Source organism: Cydia fagiglandana, chromosome 24, assembly GCF_963556715.1.
Source record: "Cydia fagiglandana chromosome 24, ilCydFagi1.1, whole genome shotgun sequence".
In the NCBI taxonomy this organism is placed as follows: domain Eukaryota; kingdom Metazoa; phylum Arthropoda; class Insecta; order Lepidoptera; family Tortricidae; genus Cydia; species Cydia fagiglandana.
This window is the reverse complement of record NC_085955.1, coordinates 6,270,473-6,286,303: the sequence shown is the minus strand read 5'-3', so window position 1 is coordinate 6,286,303 and position 15,831 is coordinate 6,270,473. Positions and strand designations below refer to the sequence as shown.

The following is a 15,831-nucleotide window of genomic DNA, read 5'->3' as shown; positions in this document are numbered from 1 at the left end:
AACATGAAAGGCACTTCGCTATAGTAATAAAAAAAATTAAAATCATAGACCATAGATTCATAGACGAACGACATATGATATACGCGCGGCAATTTAAAATTGTTTCCACTTGTTTGCAGCTTCTTTACGCAATTTAATTTGAAAAACATTCCTTGGCGTTGTTTTTAAAAATATGTAACGATATGTAACACTAAATGAAAATAATGATTAATGATCATATTAAATGCCTGCTGTAGAAGTCGCCTGACAAATACAAAATGCGGGTAAGTATTTTCGAAAATGAAATGTTCCAGGGATTTATTTGGTTATCTCATCCGAAACTAACAATAAGTACATACATTGTACTTTTTAAAATATATAAGTAGTTCAGAATAAATGTATAAATAAAACACTGCAATACGGTAAAATAAAATTTAATTCGAATTCAACAAGGTTACAGACGCCTAACAAAGCTATACAACTCATTCAACTCATTGCCCATTTTATCACTTTCGACTTGTGTGGGAACGATGGAAGTGCCCTTTCATTATTTTTGTAATTTCCTGTACTCAAAACGTGCATGTGCATAAAACCGCTAACAACATTTAGATTACAGTGCACAGTTAACAGCGTGTATGTGGCGTGCATACTGTATTGGTTGTTTCTACTTATATATGTCGGCGGCCGATCGTATGATCAGGCATATCGTGAAATTCCTAGGCATATCGTAAAACGTGAAAATCTTTGATTCGTTCCCTGAGTCGACGGAGTCCTATTTCTGGGCAGTTTGCCTTTCGGGCATCTGAAGCAACCTAACGAACCTATCCTACCTATATATTGGTTTAACTATCGTCAAAACATTACGATCTGCCTGATCTTACGATCGGCCGACATATACATAAACTTTCTATATCTCAGTCACTCTAACGAAAACGATGGAAGAGCGATAAGAGAGTCCAGTAAATAAATCACTAAGCTTTTTATCTTGAATACACCTGTAAAATGACACCTGAAATATTACTGTACATCCCGTAAGTTTGTCTATCTGACCTGGGGGCCTAGCCAAAACACATTTCGAAAAAAGATATCGCTAACGAATCGATAAAAAATGTATGGGAATGACAGGTACCGTAGATGAGTCTGTCGAAAAATATTAACGAATACAAAAATGTTAGCCAAGTTGCAATGTTGTAACGAAACGCAAAACTTTCGTTACCGGGATTCGCCATCTGTCATACATTGTCTAGCCAAGTGACACTTTTGACAAGCGAAATCAAATCGTTATCGCCTCCTAGGTGTAGCTACGTAGCGCGAGCTATCCCCTTGCAGATAACTTATCGAAGCACAAGAAAATACCGAATAATAGTGTTTGTAAATTAGAATTTGTAGTAAAAAGCATACTTCAACATCATTGTGGGCGGCGAACAACGCGGAAGTGTCGCTTAGACGCAGGCGCCGTCTGAAAAATCGCCTCTATTGAAACTGCTTAGGAAAGGACTGCTACGATCAAAGGATTGTGGGCCGTACGCAGCATTTCACCCAAAGAATCCAATGTGACCGAGGCGCTGAATATCTACCTATCTATAGTGACAGTGTCATGGAAAAATGGATTATGCACCCACAAATGCAACACGTAACAACGTCCCTACAAAGGTAAGAGTGAGTCAATAACTTATCCCTTCTATACCTACTAAAAAGTATATAAAATATGTTACTAATGCTAAAATAACAAATGTGTTCCTGTTACGTCATCAAATATAAACCGATGAACGGTGTAGATTAAATTTGGTACCCATATGCACAATGGCAAGCACTTGTTTTTCAATAGGAAAGTGAATTAAATGTGTAAAGGCAAAGGTATATAGGTAAAGGCTTTACAAATATAGATAAAGACTCGGGAACAAATGTTCTTCACACAAATAAATGCCCTTCCCGGGACGCAAAACCATCACCTTCATAGGCAAGGTCACTAACAACTAGCAATATTGTAGTGTCATCCCATTTTCTTAAATTGATTTGAAAGGGACGAGACTACAGTGTTGCTACTTTTTAATTTCTACAATTTCTTGTCGGACTGTACAGTAAGCTCAAGAAGACTTGTGTTGTGGGTACTTAGGGTACTTAGATAACTATATATAGATGGTCAAACCAATTTGTCAGTAAGTAAGAACCAGGAAAACTCTACTCATAGTTATCTTTTGGGTGCTAGTACTAGTATATGACAAAGCTAGTATGATTCTCTCCGTCTTTGTTTGAAATGAGACAGTCCTTTGACAAACTATACTTAAATACATAGACAACACCCATGACTCAGGTACAAAATATCTGTGCTCATTACACAAATTTCCTTACCGGGGATTCAAACTCAGGATTATCAGCTTAACCGGCAGGGTCACTATAGTCACTACCAACTAGGCCAGACGGGCTGTTGTCATACATATCAATTATCAACCATAGTATTGAAACTTTTTCATATTATGAAACATATTGTATATGACTTCTTTTGGCAGGCACAGGTACAGTCAGCTGAAGAGAAAAGGTACCAACCCTGCATACAAACTTCTATGTAGCGGTGGTAACTTTTCTCTGCAGCTGACTGTACCTACACACTATATAAAAATAATCTTAACATATACTTACACAAAACATTTAGTTTTTTTTGTCATGTGACTGGTAGAGAATAAGTATTATAACCAAATGTTACAAAGTTTGTTGAAAAACTAAGCATTCATTTTGTTTCAGGTGACTTGGATATTCATTGCAGCCTTGGCATATGAACCAATACTTTATGGTGCTCCAAAGCCAGGGTCAAGGGAAGAAACTATGTCACATGTACAACCACAAAAATATATTGAGTGTTGTTTTACTGTTTTAAAACACTGTACATAATATATGTACAAACAAGAATGCTTGGCTACTGATTTCATGCTGCCGGCAAAAAATACCTGCTGCATCTTTCATTAACAGATTTTCAATAAAATAAATTAACTTTTTAACCCAATCATTGTTTCATTTATTTATGGTGGTTACCACCTTAACTTTTGGTATGCTTAGGAGCAGATCTGCTCCCATGTATATACTTACCTATATTCAACTTTAAAAAAATGCATTAATTTTTAAAAGTTGTCTTTAAAAAACGACCGGTCTGGCCTAGTGGGTATTGACCCTGCCTGCTAAGCCGATGGTCCTGGGTTCGAATCCCAGTAAGGGCATTTATTTGTGTGATGAACACTAATATTTGTTCCTGAGTCATGGGTGTTTTCTATGTATATAAGTATGTATTTGTCTATATAAGTATGTGTAAGTTATTTATTTTATTTAATTTAATTATGATTGATATATAAATTACAAATTTTTGACAGGAGCATACAAAAGGTTAAATATGAACAAAAAGCAAAGACAGTAGGTAATAAAACAATAATATTAAGTAACAATATGATTTATTAGTTTTGGTTTCACAGGCAGCTTTTATCTTATCTAATGCATAACATCTATGTATTCAATGTCCGCTTGACTTTTGTTAATTTCGAAAATGTTTGAAGTCTATGAAGTAAATGATTTCACTGAGGTTACACTGATTCGGGCAAACCTGTCCACAATTTCACTTCACGGTTTGAATCATTACTAACGCTTAAAGTATTGTCTCTTCTGGTCAAGTAAGCCAGCAGTGCATGTCCTTAGCACTGGTAACTGTCATGAAGATTGCAGCGGCAGCTTTGACTGTACTGTACTGCCAACTTGGCGAGGACTTCTCAGCGTGGAAGAAGAGCCCGCTCTTGCCCGCTCTTGCCCGCTCTGGCTGCGCCGCCGCCTTGGTTGGGGCTGCGGGGACGACGGCTGTCTGAAATTGTTAAACTTTAGGTCAAAATTATATGCAATTAACAACACACTTTTCAAATATTACACTATATAGAGTTATTTTATCACGAAATTGTGCTTAACTAAGTTAGACAAATACCAAAATATTTAATTTGCTTACCGATAAAACAATTATTTTCTCCAAAATTAGATTCGCTGTTCACTTGACACTCTTGACAGCTGACAGATGACGTTTCTTGACGGTTTTGAACGAGAACCACAGACAAAAATTAATTTTTACCGACTTGGCGCGTAGCTTGAGCGTTAACTAAAAAGATTGCCTCTTGGCTAGGTTATTATAAACATTATCGACCAGTCGCTCGCGAACGTAGAGATCGAATCGACACGGAGCAAATGTAATTTGGCTACGGGCCCTGACTGGAGTTTTCCTCTCATCTAATCGAAGGTTAGCTGGAAGAGATCCCTTATAGGGATAAGTTCGCCTTTGTACTTCCATTACTGTAATTTATTTTTGTAAACCTGTGTTGTGTACAATAAAGTGATTACTACTACTACTACTACTACACCTGCTGTATATTTATTATAGGTACTTAATCCATTCCTCTTTTAGGAGCATTATAGTTTTGATGGCCCTGTTTTAAATTAAAGATTAAACGTTCGGTTGAAGCGGGGAAATCTTTATACGCGTGATACCGCTATGGACCGAGCAAAGTGGCGTGCTCTTGTGTTGGAGGCCAAGACTCATTTTGGGTCATCGTGCTAGCCAAGTAAGTACTTATATTTCGTCGGTTGACAAGCAAAAGTCACTAACACCATTGAAATTATTGGACAATAAACCGTGTTACCAGTGTAATAAAGTGCATTGTTACTTTAATTTTTTGATAGTACGTGGATAGTACTTACTACTTAGTGACTTTTGCTTGTCACCCGACGATTTATAAATATGTCAGTCCTAAAGTAATAGACCTGGGGCCGATTGCATAATAAACTACAACTAATATTACTAGCGGAACTCCTTATTTAATTAGTGAATTTAGAAAAGGAGTTCCGCTTGTAATATTAATTGTAGTTTGTTATGCAATCGGCCCCTGTATGTATTAAGAACATATTAAAAGAGCTTCGTTGAATCGCTGATGTAAGGCAGTCCATAATCTAAAACTTTGAACACAAACTTACACTCATATCCCCCATGTATGTTATAATTTTTTAATAAATATTTTCTTCTGTTTTGAGCGATATTTAATTTAAGTAGGTATTTTCAATAACGATTTAGAAAATCTGAGTTTTCTCACCTGGGAGCCGATATTTGAATTTCGATCGCTCGATTTCGTCGCTCGAAAGTAGAAAACGGCGAAATGCTAATTTTTGAAATACGAGCGATCGAATTTTGGAATCTAGTGCTATTAACCACTCGATTTCAATTCTATTAGTAGAATTTAAGTCTCTAGTATTGGAGATATTATTTAACTAAATACACGAAATCGAGTGGCCGAAATTAAAAAATCGGCCTTCTGTATCGACCTTTCATGTGGGGTTACGTGGTGGTAATTGTGATTTCAAACCTCGGTTGTGCTGTATAGCGCAGGATAAATCGTTCTACACAAAAAAAAACAGGATTCTTATCAATTATATACACATGCAAGTATATACTTTATCCGCTTTATCGTAAACAGATTTTTTGTTGATTTATTTATTTCATATTTAGTATAAGAGACAGAGACAGGTAAAGTTCGCTTTGTCTCATAACTGTTTAAAATATTCTAATAAGTTAAATGTGTGGTAAACCCTATGTCCACATATAGTTATACAAATATGTAAATACACGGTTCAGTGCACGACTAGCTAACAGTGCTGCTCTCTTTTTAATTTAGTATTTTAATGTTTTTATATAAAATAGTTAACATCGAGCCTATTTGGTGTATATATCGAAAAAACAGTGCATCCAAAAAATACGCATCTATGCCTATTCAAGCTATATCTTATACTAGTTAGTTTGTTATACAAATAGCCTCCTAAGGCCCAGCCATACAAGTGAAAAACCCAACATTTGCCATTTAAATCTGAACCTATAGTGTAGGAAATAGAGTTGATTTTGCGTTGTTGGAAAATTTACCGAAACACAGCAAAAGCGAGTCTGTTCCAATTGAATAGGATTTAAATTTCATCGAATTGAATAGGTACTATAGATAGGACCTTGGGCCTTAGGAGGATAGGGTAAACTACCCAATGATGTACACTTTATAGTAGAACTCCAGCCCCTATTTCTGGCAAAAACGACCACTTCTACAATAGGTACCTCAAAAAAGTTTTAATAGGCCAGTCATCGAAGGGGAACTGACATTAGTATAGTTTACCCTAAAAGAATTCTTACTGTGTATATGTATAGTTATATAGAAGCGGACGAATCCAGGAAATGGTATGTTACGTAACTAACATCCACAAATTTTCATTCTAATGATTTCTAGAAAAACGTGTCAAATTAAAAAACCCCCTACGCAATGAAACAGGTAAACCGAATTTGAAAAATTATATCTAAGAACCAGCGCTAGAAATCTGCTGTAAAATAGGAAAATGCATCCAAATCGGTATACGTGTTTAAGTGCAATGGTGCCACAGACAGACACCCATCTTTTTGCGTTGGGGGCTTAGAAATAATATTACCAATAAATGAAAGCAGCAATTAAAATAGGTCCGTCAGTTTCGTCAATACAAAAAGAAAATAAACAACCAAAAATACAGTGTCATAGTTTATTGAAAAACTTACTGCATAAAAACATTTTAACTTAGCATCAGATCTAAGCGTTGTACTTATAAAATAAATTCTTGAGTTGTTTGCACAAATAAATGGCATATATTATAAAATGAATTAGTTTATAAAACGTCAGATGTATAAAAATCCCAGTTTTGTTCATTAGTTTAAATTATTAATTATTTTACAAGAAGGCGATGTATTGACTAATAAAAAAATATTATTATTATATAACAAGAGGACAAGAACTCTAATTAAAAACATTTTTTGTCCAAACACCCAAGGTAAACAATTTTCTTCATAAGAAAATATGACGATTGTGACTTACGTTAATATTTTTCTTCAATAAGTTATTTAAAAATAAAAATTCATTTTTCCAACAACTTTGATTTCTGGAATGGACAGTGTTAGATACCTTTCGTCTTTTAAATAAAATTATCAAAGAAAATTTCAAAATGCAATCAAAATATTAAGTAGAGAATCATAAAATGCATTTTTTTATATTAAAAGCATTAGGACTACTAAATATTTATAGTACATAAGTTATTAACAAATGCGTTTGGAATAATTTGAAATTAAATAATACATTATTATATCAATTAGTATTAATGTATCAATTAATAATTTTATTTAAACGACGAACGGCGAAATAAAAAAGCATCTACCTTCTGCACCATAGAGTCAAAAATTTAAATACCAGACCTCTTATACTCTACTAGACAACTCTATATCGTCGGCATAATTCGCAAACCTCGTAACTCCATTTCAAGGAAATTAGTAATTGCTACCTTGGACAACAATACTTATAGTAGCAAATCTTGTAACTCCCCCGGAGGAGTTACGAGGTTTGCGACTTAGACCGACGATATGAAATAGGAATTCGAAAAAATTATCTAGTAGAATATTAGACAATCCGAAGCGCTTATCCACATCCGACACTAGAACAATTACACATACTAACCCCATAAATACTTAACTAATTATTTATTTATATAGTTCACATCCAACGCCAGGTGCCGTTCAAAATTTTATCAATTTGAATTTAAAAGGAACCAGGACGTTGACGAAAACGTACAGAAGCAATGTAGGTGCAGTCTTAATTTTTATACTTTTATAGTGAGCATGACATGGCACTCATTGCTTTTGATGACCTCATTGTCAATTTAAATCATGACTTTTGAGTTTAATTATTTTTGGCGAAAAATATGTTGTAATTAATTTTGGACTGCACTCTACAACGCTTCCTTGTTACATTCCATTTAATATTACCTGGCATGCTTTTAGAATATCAGCTACAAATATATGATAACACCATTAGTTGATTTATTAATTTAGGGACTCATTGCTCCAAAATATTATTATCTACAGTGCGCGTATTACAATTTATCAAATACACGATTGAAAGGTTTGCTAATGTACTCTTTTTTTTAATTTTTTATTTCATAATTAACAATTTTGCTAATACGCTATTCAAAAAGAGAATAATCTAATATAACAGTGCATTTGTGTCGATTTTCTATACGGAAGGGGACGGTGAAATACTGTATATGACGGTAATGTACCGCCTTATACAACATTTCCTCTCTAGGGTATTCCACCTGTCCTATTTCTTTGTCCTATGTGTATTTTGTCCCACATTTTGCTTAATGAGAGAGTCACAGCCGTATTCGAACAATGAGATACGTCAAATACTAGATATTGAAACGATAAGAATTGGATATGTCAGTGTCAAACAAGTGTCAAAAGTGACGTTTTTGTTTGAAGAAACGTCAATTTTGACACTTGTTTGACACTGACATATCTAATCCATATCGTTTCTAGATCTATTAATTGACGTATCTTAAAGTTAGAATCAGGCCATGAGACAATGCACATTGGACCAATATATTGGACAGATGGAATACCACTCTTACCTAGTTTAAACCAATTTACTAATTGTAGCACGTCAGGTAATGTCAGAATGATAGAGCTTAGTTGAGCGGCGACATGTAGGTGATGTCGTCCCACGGGTGACGGTAGAGGGGCTGCTTCATGCGCTTCTGGTCGAGGTAGTGGCCGATGAGGCCGATGGAGCGGCCCAGGACGAACAGCGCGTTGATCGTGCCCATCTGGATGTAGTTGTTGCCCTCCTCGCTGGAACAAGCAGTAATATTAGTTTTATGTCATAATAAATATATTCAAACCGGTCACTCACGGTTCATGAGTTTATGTAAGTATCGCAAGTCTAGTCTAGGGTTGCTTCCAATCGGTACGTATGGAGGTCCAAGGGGGAGGCCTATGTTCAGCAACTGACTTCTTATGGCTGAGATAATGATGATGAAGTATCACAAGTCTAAAGTATCTAAAGTAGTGCTAGGTTATAGAAAAGAAATACATGGATGTTAATCGGCTATTCTCCACTTTTCCTTTTGCTACATTTGGCAATATATTCTATATTTTTTATAAGCCGTGTTGCAATAGTAACGTTTATTTTCGAAGTGGACTTTTAATTTGGTGCCGTGACCAGGATTTTAATATGACAATTTACAAGAGAGCTCCGACAGCTAAGTAAGGGCGCTAGGAGAGTCCTACTTGCCAGGGCACCTCCCATATCGCGACGACAATACACAGAGATAACTGTACTCACGTAGTGAACAGGTTGGTGTGTCTGAACAGGTCGACCATGGCGGCAGCGATGATGCCGTCCACGTTGAGGATGAGGTTGGGCTTCTTGCGCGTGGTGACCGCCTCGACGTCGAGCGCGTAGCGCGTCACGGGCCACGCGGGCCACCGCGCCGTCACGTACGCCTTCAGCTCGCGCACGCGGGAGTCGGGGTTGTTGATGGATTTCACTCTGGAATTTTAAGGTTTTGTTAATACTACTTGATAAGATAAGATACGATTTATTGTTTAACTGTGTACAAGGATGTTACATAATAATATTAGGAACCAACAGTTTATCCATCATGGACGTACAATATAATTATGACTAACCTATAACTAAATAACAAAATTAATACATGCTGACACTATTATCATAATCGTCAAACTCTTTCATGCTTGTCTTGTGCTTGTGTTGTGTTCTTGTCTTAAAAATACACAGCAAAATGCTTAGGATTATATAAAGTAAGGGTGGTATTCCACCTGTAGCGGAGGCAGTTATAAAGTTGACCCAAAAATTTTTTATTAAGCTATGAGCTTAATCATATATGTTCCTTGAGTAATTCTAAGCATTTCAAGCCTGGGAGGCAATAAGAAATGTGTGTCTACTCGGATTTGTAATGGATTCAAACTTTCAACCTCTTTTTAACCCTGTTAGGGGATGAATTTTACAAAACGCTGAAATTACTTTTCCTGTCTTTTAATAATATCCCCAAATACAAAGATTCAAGTCCCGAGTTCGAAAAATTTTTTGATATCCATACAAACTTTCAACCCCTTTTTCACCACCTTAGGGGATGAATTTTCAAAAACGCTGAAATTAGTTTTCTTGTATGTTTATAATATATCGTTTTACGAAGTTTCAAATTCCTAGCTTAAAATAAAACTTGAACCCCATACAAACTTTCATCCCCTTTTTAACCCCCTTAGGGGTTGAATTTCCCAAAATCGCTTCTTATCTCTTGTACACTTTATAAATGTAATCTAGTGTGCAAATTTCAACTTTCTATCTTTTGTAGTTCCGCTCCGCGTAGCAAAAATCTCCAACCAAATTTTTCACCTTTTTACGTTTTTCTTGTAAAATTACTATGAAACTGAAAAAAACAAATATCAGCAATGAATTCTACGTCTTTGGTTTATACGAAAATGATACCAAACTTGCCCAAGTACCCACCAGGATCGGAATAGATTTTTTTTAAAGATGACGGGTGGCGGCCGTCTTTGTACCCCACCCTCCCCCCCACCCCAGGCTAGAAATGCTTAGAATTACTCAAATATCAGATGTGATGAAGCTCATAGCTTAATAAAAAATTTTTGGGTCATGTATGGCAGCGTTACATAACTGATTCCAGTACTGTCCAATTTCTTTGTCCAATGTGTGTTGCGTCTCACATTTTGCTTAGTGAAATGCACAGACATTGGCCCAAGATATTCGACAGATAGAATACCACCTCGAACTGAAATAAAGTTGGATGTGTATTGCAGATCTACTAGGGTGTTTTGACTTCAACTTGAAAAGAACTTGAAAAGTTTTCAAGAATTACCAGTGGACTCTATCACTTATAGTGAAACTGAACCCTTTGACGATTAAGATTATAAAAAATAACGATACACATGGCAGCCTGCCTAGCCTGGGGGTACGTGCCCAGGAGATGGAGAGATGTGAATGTGGTATTCATACCTAAACCAGGTAAGAACGACTACACAGCTGCCAAATCCTTTAGGCCCATCAGTCTCACATCATTCCTGCTGAAAACCTTGGAAAAACTGTGCGACAGGGACCTGAGGGACCGAGCGCTAAAGAACATACCGATGCACAACAACCAGCACGCGTACAGCTCAGGTAAATCTACGGAGTCGGCTCTACACATGGTCGTAAGCCGCATTGAGAGAGCCATCCATGGCAAAGAAATGTGCCTCGGCACATTCATTGACATAGAGGGCGCTTTCGACAAGACTCACTTTTCCAGTATAGGGAACGCCTTGGAAAGCCACGGCGCTGAACCCGGACTAATAAAGTGGATCATGAACATGCTAAATCAAAGGACAATAAGGTATGTAGGTGAACCGCAGGCCGTAGCGGCGGTGCGAGGATGCCCTCAAGGGGGAGTTCTGTCACCTCTGTTATGGAACCTAGTAGTCAACAACCTCATAACCAAACTGAACGAGGAACACTTCTACACAATAGGCTACGCTGATGATCTGGCAATATTAATATCAGGGAAATTTGCCAGTACAGTATGCGACCTCACCCAGGCAGCTCTTCGGATCGTGGAACGCTGGTGTAGAGAATTTGACCTATCAGTTAACCCCACCAAAACAGAAATGGTAATGTTCACCAATAAAAGGGTACTTGGCAACTTTACCAGACCAACACTTTTCCAGACTGAGCTACAGCTGACCGATGAAGTTAAGTACTTAGGGCTGACTCTCGACAGTAAACTCAACTGGAACAATCACATCAACAAACGCATAGACAAGGCGGGAGTAATCTTCTGGCAGTGCAGAAGGATGATTGGTAAGAGGTGGGGACTTAACCCGAAAATTACCCTTTGGCTCTATAAGACCATAATCCGCCCCCTACTCTGTTACGGTGCTCTGGTTTGGTGGCCAAGAACAAACCTAGGCAACGTACGAGACAAGCTACAAAGACTCCAGAGGCTCGCATGCGCGGCCACCACTGGCTGCACGAGGTCCACTCCGACTGCAGCCATGGAGGTCATGCTAAACCTTTCACCGCTGCACTTACACATACAACAAGAGGCCAGTCTCTCAGCGGTAAGGTTACGAACCCTCAATATATGGTCTAACACCACAGGAGCTCTTCACACAACATGCCTGGAAAAATTATACAGCGAGTTTCCGGTGCTCATGGCGGGCACGGATCGAACTCACAAACAAGCCATTTTTGACAAAAGGTACAAAATACAATTATTCGAGGACGACAACTGCGAAGGACTCAATCCCCGGGAGCTGAGAATCTTCACTGATGGGTCCAAAACAGACAGCGGATCAGGCTCTGGAACCTTCTCAGAAGACCTGAACATGTCAATCACCACTCCGCTAGGAGCCCATAACTCGGTATTCCAGGCTGAGTGCATGGGCATTATTAACGCGGCGGCTGCCATCACTGCAAGGAAGGTAGTAGGATCCTCCATCCGCATACTCTCCGACAGTAGAGCAGTCTTAATGGCCCTAAAAAGCCATATAATCACATCCAAACTTATACACGAATGCCACGAACGACTAATGGAGGTATGTCAGAACAATAAGATCACCTTACAATGGATCAAAGGACACAGTGGATCCCGAGGCAACGACGCCGCGGACGAGCTCGCCAGACAAGGATCGGGTGCGGGGGCTATTGGCCCGGAACCGATCCTCCCGATACCGTTTAGTAAGGTACGCTCAATGCTGCTGGCACGTACAGGGAAACTACACACAGAACACTGGCTGAACCAAGCTGGATGCAGACAGGCCAAGCAAGCCATGCCTAGCATGAACGGTAAGCTCACAAGGACGCTCCTTCAACTAGGAAAGGTTCGACTGAGTATGGTAACCAGTGTCATAACAGGTCATGGACTTTTTAACAAACATCTTTTTATAACAGGTGTCACAGACAGTCCCCTATGCCGTGGGTGCATGGAGAAAGAAGAAACAGCCTCTCACGTGGTGCTGGAGTGCAGCGGATTGGCCCCATACAGGGCAAAACATCTCGGATCCCCGAGAGACCTCCCCGAGGTCCTACTCAACATCAAAGGTTTGATAGGATTCCTCGAGGAGCTGGGCTGGCAAGACTAGCCCACCCCCTATCACGCAAAATAGGCGCAAGACGTCGAGTTGCGGAAAATCGCCCGTACTACAATACAATACAATAACGATACATTCAAGCGTCATCGACTCCTTAAAATCCTATAAAAACTACATAAGAAAAAAAATGATACGGGGATGGTAAGTTAATATCTAGGTAATTGCTGTGTACCAGAAGAAACAAGTTTATCTAGTCGATCGCGGCGAAATGATCTCTTTTCGGATGGTGACTATAAGAGACAAGTTTACCTGTGGCCGATGCCCATGATGAGCTCGCCCTTGGCTCGCTTCTCGTTGACGAATTCCTGCGGGTGCTGGCCCTTGTCGTAGGCCGCGCAGAAGTCGATCGCGGCGCGGTCCAACGCGCCTCCGAAACGGTCACCCTGGAATAAACAGGTTTATTAGCTATTTGGCTTCCAGTATATTTATTTAAGGCTAGTTACTTGCTATCAACATCTAGAACAATGGTTAACTTCAAACCGTTAATATTGATTGATAGTTTATCTCGTCTGGCATTAAAGTAAAAGAGAACCAGTAAAGAGGAAAACTATAAGGGCCACTTGCACCATTGGACTAACCCGGGGCTAACTGGTTAAACCTGGAGCTACCATGGTTACCAGTATAATTTGACACTAGGTTAACGGTTTAACTGCTCAACCCTGGGTTAATAGGATAGTGCAAGTGCCTAAGATAGATAAATGGCTAATTGGCTATGGCACAAATTTAGTCTTATATATAGCATCAAAACATAAGGTCAGGCAATGTAAGCAATTTTGTGTAAGTGGCCCTGTCATACGATGTTATATAACAGCCAATGTGGGAGCACTATCACTGAACAAAACGCCCCTCTGTCAGATAAAAGATAATCTACAGTACGTTGAAAAAGAGTTAGCTGATGCGCCCAGTTAGGGGCCAACTACTACTACTAAGTTTGATCTGATGTCACGACCAGGACTCGAGGGGGCTACATAGCACTCACGATGGTGAGCAGGCCGCTGACGACGGAGGAGATGAGGTCCTTGCCGGCGCGGGCCGTGACCATGGTGTTGTGCGCGCCGGACACGGCGGGCCCGTGGTCGGCCGTCACGATCAGCACCAGCTCGAAGAACTTGCACGCCCAGTCCGGCAGCTCGCGCTGGAACCTGTGGAATACGACTATATATTAGGAGAGAACATTCATAAACAAGGAGAAATATTTACTGTATTTCTCCTTGCACACGTGATGGGTTTACTAACAGCATAGTCTTTACAATATTACAGTAACAACTTTACAAATTTGGTTCCGGTTTACTTTCTTGTAATTGTAACGAAGAAAAAATCAAACATTCATATGGTTAACTGCAAAAATAACTTGGCTGATGGCAATCCCGCAGTACATGAGCTCCTGGTGATCAAACCAGTTCCTGACACTCACCACAGCAAGCTGATGGTGCCTCCGACTCCTAACTGCTTCTCCAAGACCTGGCTGATGGACATGCCGCAGTACGTGAGCTCCTGATGATCAGACCAGTTCCTGACACTCACCACAGCAAGCTGATGGTGCCTCCGACTCCTAGCTGCTTCTCCAAGACCTGGCTGATGGACATTCCGCAGTACGTGAGCTCCTGATGATCAGACCAGTTCCTGACACTCACCACAGCAAGCTGATGGTGCCTCCGACTCCTAGCTGCTTCTCCAAGACCTGGCTGATGGGCATGCTGCAGTACGTGAGCTCCAGGTGATCAGACCAGTTCCTGACACTCACCACAGCAAGCTGATGGTGCCTCCGACTCCTAGCTGCTTCTCCAAGACCTGGCTGATGGGCATGCTGCAGTACGTGAGCTCCAGGTGATCAGACCAGTTCCTGACACTCACCACAGCAAGCTGATGGTGCCTCCGACTCCTAGCTGCTTCTCCAAGACCTGGCTGATGGGCATGCCGCAGTACGTGAGCTCCTGGTGATCAGACCAGTTCCTGACACTCACCACAGCAAGCTGATGGTGCCTCCGACTCCTAGCTGCTTCTCCAAGACCTGGCTGATGGCCATCCCGCAGTACGTGAGCTCCTGATGATCAGACCAGTTCCTGACACTCACCACAGCAAGCTGATGTTGCCTCCGACTCCTAGCTGCATCTCCAAGACCTGACTGATGGGCATGCCGCAGTACGTGAGCTCCTGATGATCAGACCAGTTCCTGACACTCACCACAGCAAGCTGATGGTGCCTCCGACTCCTAGCTGCTTCTCCAAGACCTGGCTGATGGGCATGCCGCAGTACGTGAGCTCCTGGCCGCGCTCGTCGCAGATGGTGCTAATGAATGCCGCTGGTTTGCGGATCAGACCCAGTTTCTGGAGACAAAAGAGGAATTATTAATTTATCATAGCGTATCCCATTTGGGCGGTTCAGTACGGATATGATGGTCGTATTTGTCTACGTGACAGCGTGATAAAACGGTGTCCGTCTCTATCTATCCCGCAGAGTTAAAAAGTGACAGTTGTTTTATCACGTGGATAAAGCGATCCATGATAGGCTTGCAGGTGTAATAATACTCGTACATTTTAGACGTAAGGCATTATTTTGACGATTCAAGGGAAAAAACCATCAAATCAATATTTACACTTTACCCAGGCGCTATAGTTAGTTTTTTTTAGCATTAGAAAGAACTTGAAAGAAGGTAAGCGATGTTGACATGTCTTTTAACTGAAACACGCTTTTTAAAAATCAGTAACTATTACTTATGAGAGCAGAAGAATATAAATGATCGTATTAGATTCATAATTGTTACATATTTGCTGTAACATATTTTTAATATGTGTTTTTCAATTAAAAGACCCATCAAGATTGTTTACCTTATT

The 15,831-nt window shown here is 39.7% G+C and overlaps 1 protein-coding gene and 2 long non-coding RNA genes across 3 annotated transcripts in view; 1 reads left to right on the top strand and 2 right to left on the bottom strand.

The window, feature by feature from the left end:
- Positions 1-397: 397 nt before the first annotated feature.
- Positions 398-5,485, bottom strand: LOC134676210 (uncharacterized). The gene is made up of 2 exons (XR_010099890.1): positions 4,207-5,485; positions 398-1,024 (listed from the first exon to the last, which is right to left on the bottom strand). It is a non-coding gene; the product is annotated as an uncharacterized LOC134676210 (long non-coding RNA).
- LOC134676207 (uncharacterized) lies at positions 1,020-2,980 on the top strand. Its single transcript, XR_010099887.1, has 2 exons — positions 1,020-1,632; positions 2,722-2,980. It is a non-coding gene; the product is annotated as an uncharacterized LOC134676207 (long non-coding RNA).
- A 2,267-nt stretch (positions 5,486-7,752) lies between the features above and the next one.
- LOC134676200 (ATP-citrate synthase) overlaps positions 7,753-15,831 on the bottom strand; it is a 50,939-nt gene continuing 42,860 nt past the window's right edge. The window contains exons 20-25 of the mRNA XM_063534529.1: positions 15,182-15,324; positions 13,977-14,139; positions 13,247-13,380; positions 9,174-9,380; positions 8,455-8,680; positions 7,753-8,131 (exon numbers count right to left, since the gene is read on the bottom strand). Of these exons, the coding sequence (XP_063390599.1) occupies positions 8,518-8,680; positions 9,174-9,380; positions 13,247-13,380; positions 13,977-14,139; positions 15,182-15,324 (810 nt within the window). The 3' untranslated portion in view covers positions 7,753-8,131; positions 8,455-8,517. The remainder of the gene's footprint in view (positions 8,132-8,454; positions 8,681-9,173; positions 9,381-13,246; positions 13,381-13,976; positions 14,140-15,181; positions 15,325-15,831) is intronic.